General features: G+C 45.7%; 1 protein-coding gene across 1 annotated transcript in view; it reads right to left on the bottom strand.

Moving 5' to 3' along the window:
- LOC147459353 (amino acid transporter AVT1I-like) overlaps positions 1-13,404 on the bottom strand; it is a 28,949-nt gene extending 15,545 nt beyond the window's left edge. Inside the window, exon 1 of the mRNA XM_086509814.1 lies at positions 13,185-13,404. Coding sequence (XP_086365940.1) covers positions 13,185-13,339 — 155 coding nt within the window. The 5' untranslated portion in view covers positions 13,340-13,404. The remainder of the gene's footprint in view (positions 1-13,184) is intronic.
- Between the last annotated feature and the right edge of the window lie 1,372 nt (positions 13,405-14,776).

Here is a 14,776-nt window from a genome sequence, read left to right as displayed (position 1 = left end):
TTCGACCAAATGGATCTTTACAGAGATGCGCCGAGTTGGTTTGAGCAGGAGACTGGAGGACCGCTTCGCTGTGAGTTTGCTTCAATCTTGGGAGCTCTTACGGCGTGGCTTGGAGCAGAGACAGCCAGCGTGCACGGAGGAGCGCCTACGGCAGCCCCTCGTCTTGAACCCCATGGTTAGCACTCAGAGAGGCCACTTGGTTGGTAGCCGGCCTCATGTTTCCTGGGGTCCCATGGCTTCAAGTCCAGCGCGCTCTCTAGGTGACTGGCTAGAGTTCACAGGTTTGTCAGAGGAGGTGCAGGGTTTCCAGCTACAGAGCATGAGAGGGGTGCAGAACATGTGTCAAGACATCTCAGAGTCAGTTCCAGCTGAGTGGCTCACGCCTCTCGAGCCAATAGCACCCCGGTGGATGGGAGCCTTCACACGACTGGAGGTTCTCATTTCAGTCAGAGCCTGCTCAGAGACTGTCCCAGCCCTGTTCTTCGAGCTTCAGGGTGGGGGACGATTACAGTGAGTTGCAGTAGAGGCCCCGCAAGTAGCAGAGTGTTGTTTCCAACGGATCCGAGTTGTGGACATCTATGGGAGGACTTGCGTCATAGACCCTGACCCAGCAGCTCTTGAGACTGGACACTGGAGGCTTTGGGCTTGGGAGTGTTGTCCACAGGCACGAGTACAGTGGGATCTTGGTGAGTGGCTATGGAGGGACCCCTTCTCTTCTGCAGACCACCCAGGAGTCCCCTTCTTTCAGTACACTGTTTGGCTTGGACGTCATATACTTGCAGCGCAGAGAGAGGTCCGCCCCGCTGCATCACGTCATTGGCAAGAGGAGGGCCTCACAGTCGAGTTCTTGGCAGCCTTTTGGCAGAGGCTGTGGGACTCTAGACAGCCGAGACGCGTCACTTTGTTTCAGTGGTGGCTGGTTGCACACAGAGCTACAGCAGTAGGGAGCTGGCTTGTGCATAGTGGTCTCTCAGCCGCATGTGCAGCCTGCGACCAGTTGGTGGAGAGTCAGCGCCATTTTCTTTGGGACTGTCCCTCGGCCCAGCAGGTGTGCCTTACGAGTTCTTCGGCTGATGCCTACTCTCTCTACGGCTAGACAGTACACTTGGGGGGCAACGGCTTGGTCCACTCTCACGGGCCCGGCACTTCAGTTTGAGCTATCTTCCACCAGCAGGATGATAGTGATACAGGGGGGGCGACCTACACTCCAGCCTGCTACTACAGAGCTTACTCCACAGGAGTGGTGCAGTGAGAGAGAGGAGTGTTGGGAGCTCATCAGTGGCCTAACACTTTGGTTAATCTGGCGTGCCCGCTGTTTCCGCATTTTTGAGGCTCACTCTGTGCCACCAGCAGAGACTGTTCGTGACTTTTGGCTAGAGCTGATCCATACTCTCAAAGGACAACTTGAGGGACTACAGGGCAGCTCCGATCGCATGCGGGAGCGCCGCGAGGCTTTCCTTCGACTCTGGCGCCCTGGGCCTTTCTACACCATTGTCAAGGGGGTGCTCAAATGGCACTACTGACCACCTGTGTGGCTCTTCCCTCCTCCCATCTCTTGATTTAGCCTCATTGTATATATGTTGTCTTTCATTCGGAGAGTCTCCCCACCATGTTTGTTGTAGCCCTCTCTTGCAGAGGTGGTTGTAGCCCTACGGGCAGTTTTCATTAACTAATAGAAGGATCTTTTTCTCCGAAAGGAAAAAAAAAAAGTAGACCACTCTCGCCGACGAGAGTGGGGCCTTCGGAGGAGGGTTTTACAAACTCTCAGGTGTCATATCTCTTCTCTCTCCTTCTCTCAGTCTCATTCACTTGCACGCACAATATCCACTTACTTTGTTCGTGATCACAGCACTCTACAAGACGGAAAGCTCTCTCTTTCCCTAAGAACTAAAAGGAACCTCGAGCAATAAAGATCACTAATCTTGAGAAAATACAACATTCATTCCGCTGCACCTTACACACACACACACTACTCTAACTTGCGTAAAAGCTGATGACATGGCAGCTATACAGATGTCCCACGAATTGCGCTGGCTGCTGATGACGTGGTAGCGTTATACGGACAGCCCTTTGAGTGCTTGCTTTTAGACCAGATGCTTTTAGAACTACTACATTCCATGTAACTACTTTTGTGCAGGCCAAGGGCCTTTAAATACGTGTTGTGGGCTCTCTCTCTAGGATTCTACCGCTTGGAGAAGCAGAGCAGAGCCACAGAGTTGTACCCTGTTGAAGCAATATAAAGAAAACCGAAACGGGCGCCATCATTTGGGGCCTTTGCAGTCTCGGACTGGAACTCCGCCACTTTGTGTCCCGTGTAAAGTCTTTTCGTTCAGTTGTTTGAAGTGCTAAACGTCTGTCTCAGTCTGTTCTTTTCAATTGGCATGGTACTCGTCCCCGTCACAGTGATATCAGAGCTTCAATCGTGTGCTTTTCCGAAAGCATACCAGTCCTCCCAAGAATAGACAGAGCAAGATGCGTTTTCTCCTTGACGAGCTTCGTGGCATTCTCTCAGAGCACCCTCCAAAGTTACCCGGGACGAACGGGAACAAGGGGGTCCAGAACGAGATGGGAACGGGGAGGAGGGGGGCCGGAACGGTCGACTAAAGTAAGGCTTGAATTACCTTCATTAAGCCTAGTCCCAAATCTGCCCCCAAACTTGCCCTCAAACTGCCCTAAATATGTTCCCCCAAAATGCCTACTTTTTTACCCCCAAATGCCTAATTTTGCCCGTTCCGGCCCGCGTTCTGCCGTTCCGTCTCTTGTTCCACCCCGTTCCCCCCGTTCCGGACCACCTTTCTGGTTACACCCCGTTCCGGAACGGCGTTCCATTCCCAATCGTTTCGGGAGCAAGACTCGTCCGGAACGCCGTTTCGGAACGTTTGGCTGCGCTTTGCCCGTTCCTTGTTACACTGGCATCCTCAGTAGAATCTCCCAGTTCTGCAGAGCTTTCAACAATACTTGAATTACATGTTGCCGCCTCTGTTGCCTTAGGCTGTTCCTTCTCCTCCGGCACTAGAAAGCACAAGGGCTTCTAATCGACAATCTAATTAGTCTTCGATTCCTATTGGGGGAGTTTTCCGAATAATGGCTCAATCTCCTGAAGTGTACCCACTGCAACTGCCTCCTCCACCGCGGTTGCCACCATCTCCCCCACCTCCACCAGGATACAATGCGTATGGTTTTCCCTATTACTATCCACGTCCTCAGGTTGTGTACCAATTCAACCAAAAGATTTCAAGGATGGGGGAACTACAGTAAAATTATGAAGTGAAAGATAGAAAGAAAGCCTTGCAGTTTCCGCAACAGTTTGACAACATCTATGCCTTGGGGAACTACACAAAAGAATCAAAGATCTCTCAAGCCGTAGAATTTCTCAAAGATAATGCTATGCAGTGGAGTTCAATTGCTACACAGCCGCATGCTCCAAGGACTTGGTAGGCTTTCAAGAATATTTTTGCACGAAGCTTCATGACCTCCCTAGAAAATGCTTGCCATGGAAACCATGGAAGACTACAACCAAAGGTTCCTTGATGTTTACCTTCCAATGTCTTTCTTCAAGCTGATTCCCTTGGAGGACCAATGCGAGCGCTCTACAATTGGACTGCCATCACCATCACAGGAATATTGTCTCTCTAAACAAGTATCTACTATGCAAGAGCTCATGGACCATGTTGCGGTTGGTTACTAACTTATGAAAGAAAAATTGGAATTTCCTACAGAAGTGCAACCGACCAACACTAAGAATTCTCGTCCCCAACGAACCACTTCTCGGGGTTCTTCCAACAACTCCACTCAAGTGGTCAAGCCTCATTTAACTCAATGTCAACAAGACGCCCTACTCCTAGAAGGCCGATGCTTTGAATGCTTCTAGACGGGACACACTTACAACAATTGTCCTACTAAAGGGATACGCCTCCAGAACAACCATCTGCAAAGAGAACCAAAACTGTGGTAGAACTTGTCTCCGACATTTACGGCATTGCTCTAGAAGGTTCCAATCAACTATGCAAAGCCTATGGAAAGATAAATGTCTTCAAGGCACTTATCTTCTTCGACCCAAGAGCCACCAAAAATTTCATCCATCCTCAATTCCTAAAACATATGGATGTTGAGTACAATCAACTCGTGGAGATTTTCACATCATGAAGTTGGGCAATTGTGATACTCTTTTGGGCATGCCTTGGCACGACGAACGATGAGACCATCCAGATTCATAACCGCACCATCACTTTGTAGCAAAACGACAAGCCAGTCGTCCTTAAAGTTCGGCTGACACAAACCAACCCAAATGATTTTAAGATTGAATTGTATTAAGATACTCTTTGAACTTTGTTTGAAATACAAATGAACTATTTTGAACTTTTTTGGGTGTGTAACTGCTTTTGTATAGACCAAGGGCCTTAAAATACATGTTGTGGGCTCTCTCTCTCTTGGATTCTACCACATGGAGAAGCAGAGTAGAGCCATAGAGTTGTACCTTGTTGAAGAAATATAAAGAAATACCGAAAGGGGCGCCATCGTATGGGGCCATTGCAATCTGGGAGTGGAACTCCGCCATCCGTGTCTCGTGTGGATTCTCTTTGTCTTTCTGTTCAGTTGTTTGAAGTGCTAACCGTCTATCTCAGTCTATTCTTTTCAGTTGGCACGTGGTGCCCGTCGTGTTACAAGCTTCTTCTCTCTCAATCAAGTCCAATAAAGCACCGGATCAACCTACGTTGAGCATCCAAGACATTCAAGACACCAAGGCTTCGATACACTATAGAAATAGGTAGCAAAAGACGCAATAAGGACGCGGACTGACCTCCAATCCGAGGGACACCTCGACTCCAATCTCGCTCGACTCTAAAAAGATCCTCTGACACTAGAGAACATGTGCAATGCCACATACATATACAAGCAACTATGGAGAAGATAGATCACTGAGGTAGAAAGAGACAAGATAATCTCTAAGAGAGAGAGAGATCTAGGAAAGGCACTCCATGCTCATAGAAAGCTGCATGTACAAGTGACCAAGGGTGGTCCGGCATAGATATGACATGCCCTTGATGGATAGATCCCTTGTACACACATATGCTACTACTAATGTCATTTGTTCCTACACATGAGACCAGTGACTCGGCCTCAAGATTAGTGACTCGGCCTCAAGATTAGCAACAAGCACCCTAAGAGAACACAATGCACCTCCTCATGGGAGCTAGACTAATCGAGAAGAGAGACAGATAAATAAACCAAGGCCAGTTGCTCAATGTGTCCAAGTGAGGTAGTTTTCTCTTGTCGGGATTTTCCTAGCTTTAATCTTGAGTTTTGGCTCTTTACGAGCCATATAGGCCATAGTCACAAGGGACGCATTCTGGGACAAAGAGAGACAAAGAGAATCCTGTAACAGACTTGGACACTCCAAGTCAAGAATCAACCGCGACAGCACCAAATAACCACTTCAAACAATTCACAGATCACAATAGATTTGTACTGGCCCGGCGAAGTTCCGTGCCTAGAGATATTGGCCCCAAAGACTGGCTCTCCTTTCGGTATTTCTTTTTATATTAATCAGATCAAAGTACAAGAGAGTGGCTAGGGTTTCACTCTCAGACTCTGCGTCCAGATACTCTAAGAAGTGAAGCCCTCCCCACTTATTTAAAGGTTACAAGGGATGCCCAAAAGCAGAGCCCCAAAAGCTTCAAGTCAAAAGCATCAGCTTTCTCTCTCTCTTAGAGAGTCTGTTTCAAATAAAAGCAAAAAGACTTTTTCTCTCTCTCTTTCTCTTGCTATTGGCGTAGCAAAAGCAAGAAAGCTGCCAGCGCAAATTCCGCCGCAAATACGGAAATCCGTATTGGTGCTGCCACGTGGCACCCCTGGCAGAAATTAGGGTTTGCTGACAGAAATTAGGGTTTCAGCCAGAATTTAGGGTTTCTGGCAGTTTTTAGGGTTTGCAGGGATTTTAGGGTTTCAGCCTGAAATTAGGGTTTCAGCTTCCCGTAGCCATGTCATCACTTTGTGACATACCCCCCTCTTGAAAGCATTGTAATCGACCGCGATTACGCCTACAAAACCTACAAAAGCCATAAACAGTCTTAGCAGACACTGACTGTTAGTACCTACGTACTAGGAACACACATCTAGCACACGTACCAAATCGACAGTCACATCACACGATATCACAGGACATCACCAGACATCACAGGACATCACATGACAATCAACATTCATTCGGATCTTAGACCATGATTTATCGGCAATGTAACTAGCAATCACATCTAGGTCCAATCGGGACCTCACCGATGTCCGATTGACTAACCCCTATTGCAACCATGTCTATTCGAGATCAATCAGACCAAAATGTTGCAGTCATTTCGGCTATCAGTTCCTGCACTCACAAGAAGTCAAGAACAAATCAGTATCATAATCGGGAATTCCATTTCATAAAGTCATACAGCAGAATACTGTCAGCTCTCACTATCCCTTAAGCTCAAAGAGACATCAGTGACTCTAGTATCGAAATCAAGGCATCTGTTGACAAAGGAGTGGAGTGACTCCCCTCTTGTGCATCCCACTGCACCAGATCTCCGGCCAAGCTAAATTCTGGGTTCCATTTGGAGTAGACTATGCTAAACCAAAAGCATCGAGGTAAAGTTTCACAATCTGAGGAGTATCTGCTAGGTCCTCCTCCTCCATCCACTTCGCATCAAGTGCAGGATAATTCTTGAACTTAACCAAGAACCGCCTTCGGACTTTATCCTTATTCTTCGTATCCTTATGTGCCAAAATCTGTTTTAGGAACAAGGATCTCCTCGTTTTCTTCCACTTCGGGTTGCTCATCAGGCTCCCCATCATCAGGCACATCACCTTTAAAAGGTTTCAAGAGACTCACATGAAATGCATTGTGAATCCTCCAAGTATCTGGCAGTTTCAATCGGAAGGAGACATCATTTCTCTTTTCAGTAATCTGGAAAGGTCCGTAGTATCGCATACTAAGCTTTGGAAAAAGCCTCTCCTTTCCCTTTTTCTTTCTTAGGCGTGCCTTCTCAAAACGTAAGAGCACCCAATCATCCTCCTTCAGTTTCAAGTCGCGACGATGGCGATCTCCTGCCTTTTTCTGTCGTTCTTGAGACTTCTGCAAAGTCTCACGAACCTTGGCAAAAGCCGTATCCAGATCTCGCGTATATTCATCCGCTTCAAAGATCTTATCTTTCGTGCTCAGGAAGGGTGGAACCTTCGCAGCACCTTCAACAATCTCAAATGGCGCCTTCCCGTCGAAGAGTGTATCGTGTTATTGTAGGCAAATTCCACCAAAGGTAAATATCTTTCCCATTGAGTCTTCTGATCTGAGATATAAGACTTCAATAAATCGAGAACCACTGAATTGGCAATCTCGGATTGCCCGTCAGTCTGCGGGTGGAACGATGACGAGAACTGCAACCACGTGCCAATGCTCTCCTAAATTGCCTTCCAAACAAACTCATAAATCTGGGGTCTCTGTCGGAGACAATCGTCTCAGGCATGCCATGTAATCTGAAAATCTGGGCCACAAACAATCTTGCTAAATGATCCGGCTTGACTGTTTTCTTCACTGGAATGAATGAGCCTGTTTGCTAAATCTGTCAATAACAATCCAGATACCATCGTGACCACTCTGTGTTCTCGGGAGATCAAAAATGAAATCCATCGCTATACTTTCCCAGGGGCGGGTGGGTATGGGTAAAGAGCTCCAGAATCTTTCACAGTAAGAATTCACTGTATCGCTCTTGGTCATCCGGAGATGGTTCCAAGCAGCTCGTATGTCTCGCTCAAACTCTTGAGTCAACCAAGAAGAAATAAAAAGCCTCTTGAATTTCAGCCATGTAACTGGCACAGTCTTGCTTAATAGAAGCGTGGACCACCAAGTGCGAGCATTCCCCTTAAAATAAGCTCTCCAAATCTTGGAGTGCTCTGAATAGCGTCCTCCCGCGAAAGTGATGTCAAACTGCTGTATAAAAGACAAAGCCTTCGAAGCATCAGAGTATCCCGAAAAAGTATCAAACTTAAGTGCTTGGCCACCTTCCTTAAACTCTCAAACTTTCTTGCTTTTATCTTCGAGAAACTCATACTGGTTGGCTTTGTAAAAAATCTTCTTGTTCGCATGAAAGTTTCCGTTGTCAGAGTCTGAACTCTCCGTAGACGAGTCCTCTGTAGAAGTGTCACTCACTGGGCGAGATTTAGACTTCTTTGCCTTTTCCTTGCCCTTTCCGAAGCGTTGTTTCTTGCTTCGCTTTTTGCTTTTCCTGTCTTCTTCGCTCGAGTCTGAAGAGCTAGAAGAACTGTCAGAAGAAGGGTAAGCCTTCAAACTTGACACGCTTCTTCAGTTTCTTTGCCTTGTCGAATGTCGACCGACGACCCAAATATCCCGGGAAGTCAGTGCCTTTCTTCTGCTTTTTGCCGTGCTTTTTGTCTTTCTTTTACACGTCGAAAAGCTGAGCAATCCGTGCATCAACCACGTTCTCCAGTTCCTTCTCCGTATATTTCTCGGAGGCAGAAGGTTTCTTGAGAGCAGGTTTCTGGAGTGGTGTTGTGGTTCTCTGCCACTCCGTCTGTATCTCTTCCAAAGAGTTCTGGTTCATATATTTTGCCATCTTCGGGTCCTTGGCAAAATTGAGCATCATCTTTGTTGCATCATTAATCAGTTTACGACGCTCCATCTCTCGCTGCTCCGCCGGAGTAGGCCTAGGCGGGCCATACTCCGTGCCGGAATCTTCGATGTGATCCCTGCCCGCATCTCCAGATGCAAAGGGAGTCGATTGATCATTGCTTGAAGCCATAAGTGCCGCGGAAAAAAAATTCGGGGATCGGATTTCCCGTAGAAGAGAAATCGGCCCTGCTCTGATACCACTGTAACAAACTTGGACACTCCAAGTCAAGAATCAACCGCGACAGCACCAAATAACCACTTCAAACAATTCACAGATCACAATAGATTTGCACTGGTCCGGCGGAGTTCCGTGCCTAGAGATATTGGCCCCAAAGACTGGCGCCCCTTTCGGTATTTCTTTTTATATTAATCAGATCAAAGTACAAGAGAGTGGCTAGGGTTTCACTCTCAGACTCTGCGTCCAGATGCTCTGAGAAGTGAAGCCCCTCCCCACTTATTTAAAGGTTACAAGGGATGCCCAAAAGCAAAGCCCCAAAAGCTTCAAAATCATAAGCATCAGCTTTCTCTCTCTTAGAGAGTCTATTTTAAATAAAAGCAAAAAGACTTTTTCTCTCTCTCTTTCTCTTGCTATTGGCGTAGAAAAAGCAAGAAAGCTGCCAGTGCAAATTCCGCCGCAATTTCCGCCCCAAATTACAAAAATCCGTACTGCTGCTGCCACGTGGCACCCTGGCAGAAATTAAGGTTTGCTAACAGAAATTAGGGTTTCAGCCAAACTTTAGGGTTTTTGGCAGTTTTTAGGGTTTGCAGGGATTTTAGGGTTTCAGCTTCCCGTAGCCACGTCATCACTTTGTGACAAATCCACAGGAGACACGGATGGCGGAGTGCAGGATGAACCACTGTGGTGGGGAGTTGTGCCACTACATACAACCTTGAAAAACTAAAACATGTGGGAGTGAGCTCATCATCTCAAAAAACGAAACCTGCGCTCCTCAACTACCCTTGAGGAACCCACTGCCGAATCCCAGCGGCTAAATGGAGTGTAGATAAATATCCGTCCAAATGTCTGCAAGGATGTCCACAGTAGAGGATGGTGCAACACTGAGGACGTGACAGCAACGAGCTTGCCAAACGTTCCTAATGTAATGACAACTAGTATGCAAAACACCTTATCTTGGGATCGAGGAGCATCATGTTGCACATCCCCTCTGGGTATCATACTCAAAGGTACCAATGAGATACCCTGACACAGTCAGAATAAAAACCAAATCTGTGGCAACAACCTCACAAAACTAATGAGTGCCAACACAATGCATTAACCACAAGACTGCTCCTCCCCACATAAGAAAGCCAAACTGGACCCGACTCTCGAAAGCTGGGCTGGCTCAGGAGGGCAGGAGGAATAGCCGGTAGCTCTCCCGTAACAATAGCAATGGATAGGGGTGTTGGGCTAAAACGGAGAGGAGAGAGAAGATTGGCGACAGCTGAGAGAGAGAGAGAGAGAGAGAGAGAGAGAGAGAGAGAGAGAGAGAGAGAGAGAGAGAGAGAGAGAGAGAGAGAGAGAGAGAGAAGAAGAAGAAGAGAGTTTTAATGTCGTAGGAAACTATCCCAAGAGACCTTAAAGATGTAGCCGACGAGGAGTTGAAAGAGAGAGAGAGAGAGAGAGAGAGAGAGAGAGAGAGAGAGAGAGCTGCCCTATTTGCTGATTTTGGCAGATTTTGGGGGCGCCCTCCTGTTGTCCTACTTTACTTTAATAATGGGCTGCCCACTTATTAAGTGGGCAGTCAGCCACTTATTAAATAGGGTGAACCTGCTCAAAAACTCAATAAAAACTCAGTGAGCAGAAAATTAATGCTACACAACACTTCCCAAGCGTCCCTGGATGCAACCTCGTGCACAGATGCAATGCACACATAGATTTCCTCGCGGGAAAGCATCTGCTTTCCCAGAAATCACTTAAAAATATCCTGTTGTTTTCAAGAAAAAGCTTCTAGTAACCCTCTGTATTCTTGTGTTTGCGTCTATACACGTATTCCTTTATCCAGTTCGGATTTCCTCCTAGACCAATGGAATATTCCCTATCCGATGCTCTCGTCACCATCATGTGACGCATCGGGAATACCCATTCCCCAGTCTCTCCCACCGAACTTGCGGAACAACTCTTTCACGATGCTTAATGTCACCCATCATATAACACATCACAATTGTCCGTTCCTGATAGCTTTTATCAGTTCTAGTAGATCTACAGTTCCTAACTTTAACAGTTCAATTGTACACATTTAAATATCCTAATTTCATAAAATAGAAATTAATCAAAAAAATAAGAAAATAGTCCACTTAGCAATAGTGTATGTCCACATACATCCAATGGGCACTGCCACTTGCCAGGATCCCAATAGAGTTGAGATAAAGGTCGACCCTCCTAAATCCAAAGCCTCCAAGAGGCAGCATCCTTTGCGGTGAGATGAGGATCCACGAATCGCTTTCTCCCACAAGAACCCATGACTCTGATCGGTTGCCAAGTAAGGCTAGAAAGAACAGGTCCTTTCTCATCGAAGTAAAAATGTATGTGTGTGTGTGTGCAGAGGAGCATTACTCTCTAGCAATAATGAACGAAAGGACCTGATAATTAACAAGATGGGTTGTGCTAGACTCATCGAAGTAACCCCACCAGCCCTAATGCTGTGGAAGAGAAGTATCTCCTCTTATGACCTGGTCCCACAAGTCTGAAATGGCAGACTATCTCAATAATTCTAGGGCGAATCCCTCTGTGAATATGATACCTTTCTGCAAAGATATTTGCTGGCAACAATCTATCACGACACCAAGTGCTCATCGAGCTCGCTGGACCTACATCCCAAATAGCCCAATCAATGTGCAATCGCTGCCTAAGCTGTGGAGGTCTCTCTCCAGAATCTAAGTGGAGAGGGATGGTCACCAAATCCATACAAGAGGCTGCCGTGCAATCTCCTCTCTGGATCGGGCTGTACATCTAACCAAGCACTCTCTAAAGGAGCTCCAGATTTATAACAATGAGCGCACGAAAGGAGAGATGCTCTCAATGTAAAAGCGCATCTGTAAAACCATATCCATGCAGTCCATGTGTGCATGTCTCTGACACCATGGGTAAGAGTGATTGTAGCTAAGGTGGACTGAAGTGACATCTTCAAGGTTCATTGCCTAGGAAAAAAGACCTAACAATGAGCTTGGCAAGAAGTACACGCCTTTGTAACTCCGGATCAATGACACCCAAACCACCCTCTGCACGAGGGAGAATCACTCTGGACCATCGAGCCCAAGTGTCTCAAGTACCGTCTGATCCCCCAAAAAGGAAGTTCCAAATCAAGCGCCTCAACTGTGCCATAACACTCTTATGGAGCATCCAACATGATGCAATATACCAAGCAAAGGCCAACAGCACCTAACTGGCCACCAATGATGGACTAGCCAAAGAAAGATGCTGCGAGGACCAGCAGCAAAGCTTCCTACGCATCAACTACATAACAAGTGCAAACTGTTGTTCCATAGTCACATCTAGACCTACCTGAAACCCTGGCTATCTACAAGACTAACCACGTCTCAACCAAGTAAAACCATCCACTATACCCCAGGTCAGCAAGAATGCCAAAAGACTTGTGCCAGTAGATGTGTGCACCACTGGCTAAACAATATACATCCAAAGAGTGACAAATCACATCCAAAACATCCGGGGCATAGCGTAAAAACAATAGAGTGTCATCAGAATACTCTGGATCTACCAAATCTAGCTCATCCTTAAGGGACATGAGGAAACATTTGATACCTGGCTGTTGTGCTCTGCTGAAATCCGACATTGTCTCTGCCACAAATAAATACAAGTAACTTGCCAGTAGGCAACCCTACCTGAGAGAGCCAGCAAACCCTCCAATGGTCACTGCACTATAAGCTGATCTATATAGAGTTGAGACTCCTCTGATCCAAGCATCTGGAAAACCTATCCAAAGTAGGGATCCCTCAAGAAAACTCCAATCAACTCTGTCATAGGCCTTCTCAAATTCAAGGAGGATAGCCAACAGCGTATGTGACGAGCGAGCCCACTTGACTGCTTGATGAAAGCAAAAAAAATTGTCTAGAATACACTGATCTTGAACAAAACCTGTCTGAGAACTGTGTATAAGGTCCAACAGAAAAGGACACAGCAAAAAAGGATGCAGTTTAGTACTAATCAATTTAGCCAATATCTTATAAACCGAAGAGAGGAGTGTGATGGTCGCCATTGTCTCAAACAAGTGGTGTCCCCTCCCTTCGGTTAAGAGATATAAGACCTGAACACATCGATTGCAACATAAAACCCGTATCAAATATGTCCTGGCAACCTCTCAAGAGCCACAATTGTACTACAGCTACAAGTGTTCTACATTGTCACAAGTTGGTGGCATGGCTAAGCATCTCTCTCTCTCTCTCTCTCTCTCTCTCTCTCTCTCTCTCTCTCTCTCTCATGTCTTGTGTATTGGGGTGTGTGTGTGTGCTGTCTCCCAGCGTGTCTTTTGTGTGTGTGTGTGAGAGAGAGAGAGAGATGCTTTGCCTGTAGCTCCGGGGCCATAGTTGGGGAGAAGAGTGATATTTTGCAATGCGCGGAATAGAGGTTCGCTCCATATCCTCTTCATCACTACTCTCTGCACCTGCAGAAGAAGAAGAATCGCAAAAGAGCTGGCTGGCATCGCAAGAGAGCAGCTCCATCTCCTCTACGTGGTTACTTCGTTAGCGTAGGAGCTGCCTTTGGTTAAACCACGTGGAAGAGCTTTTCTAACGGCTCATGCTGGCTTTATTAATCGCAGGCATATCAAAACAGCGCATGCTTTTTTAAACGCAAGCAACACTCGTTCAGGCTTTTTTAATCGCATTGAGAGCTCTGTATTTTTTCTTTTTAAATTTTATGCAGCCGATTCCACTTCTTCAAAATAAATAATTTCACTAATGTACATTATTTAAAAACTAAGTCCAAGAGCATTACCCTGATCTCATTAATGATTCGTGATCTCATATTTGGTAAATAAAGAATGGTAGGTGATCTCATACCCTCTCAATATCATATTAGACTATCTTGATATCTTCTCAATTTCTCTCTCTTAAAACTCACTTAAATATCCATGGACACTTATATCATATTTAGCATGACTGTCCCTGGACACTGTGGACTATCAATCAAATAAACTTTTTTTTAGGTGTTTTAAATAAGTTGTTATCAAATATTTTCTGGTGGCTTATAAATGTATAAATATGGCGTCTTCAAGGGTGCTATTCTTTTGCTGCAGTATTCTTGCTCTACTGCTACATTGCTGCACCATTCTTGCTACAACACTATTCTTCTCCATTAATATGGGAAGACATATAACTATCTATGGGCCTAAGCCGGGTAACAAATTGGTTCTAATGTTTGAGAGTAGAACTATAGAAGTTAAAATCTCAACTTTCAAGTTGCACTTTGACATTACCTCTCTTGCAATCACACTTAATTCACTATCTTGTCAGTGGAAGACATTAAGATACAGAACCTATCTAAGGTGCTGATGGAGATGACATATATGTCTCAGATCACAATATGTTTCAATTTTACAAGGTGCATGAATGTGTCAACATTGTTCCTACAGATCAAAGACGAAGCAAAGTAAATCCAATAGCTTTAGATGGAGAAGAAAATCATCTCAGTGTGATTGACATGACAAAAAATATGCCTTCTCAAATCAACTTGTCTATCGCTCTTCGACAAGTAACAAAGATCCTAAAAGTTAGTGAGATTACAACACACTACGATGGCTATGTTGCCTTCAAACTATTGCCTTCATATCAGTCAAAGAGGATGATTGGAATGGAGCAAAAATATGACGGCCATGTGTGGACTGAGTATGTTACATGCAATAGTGATTGTTTTCAGGGGGCAGTCAGCTTTAGCACGTGTTCACGCCATCTTCAGTGCATCAATGTTGATTTCTCTTTTTTCTTACAAACCAATGCATATAATGAGACCCAATGGAACGATCATCTTTGAAAGTGTTGTCCAAAGGGATTCATTGGATGAGACTATGGCACATTGTCATGTGTGCATTGCTCTCAAATGCCTATCTTTCTATCTTTATGTCTTGGCAGTCCATGGCCTGCCCACGTCGTTTGCAGCAT

The sequence above is a fragment of the Adiantum capillus-veneris genome, chromosome 4 (assembly GCF_014529385.1).
Source record: "Adiantum capillus-veneris isolate H3 chromosome 4, ASM1452938v2, whole genome shotgun sequence".
Lineage (NCBI taxonomy): Eukaryota > Viridiplantae > Streptophyta > Polypodiopsida > Polypodiales > Pteridaceae > Adiantum > Adiantum capillus-veneris.
This window is presented reverse-complemented; position numbering and strand designations above follow the sequence as displayed.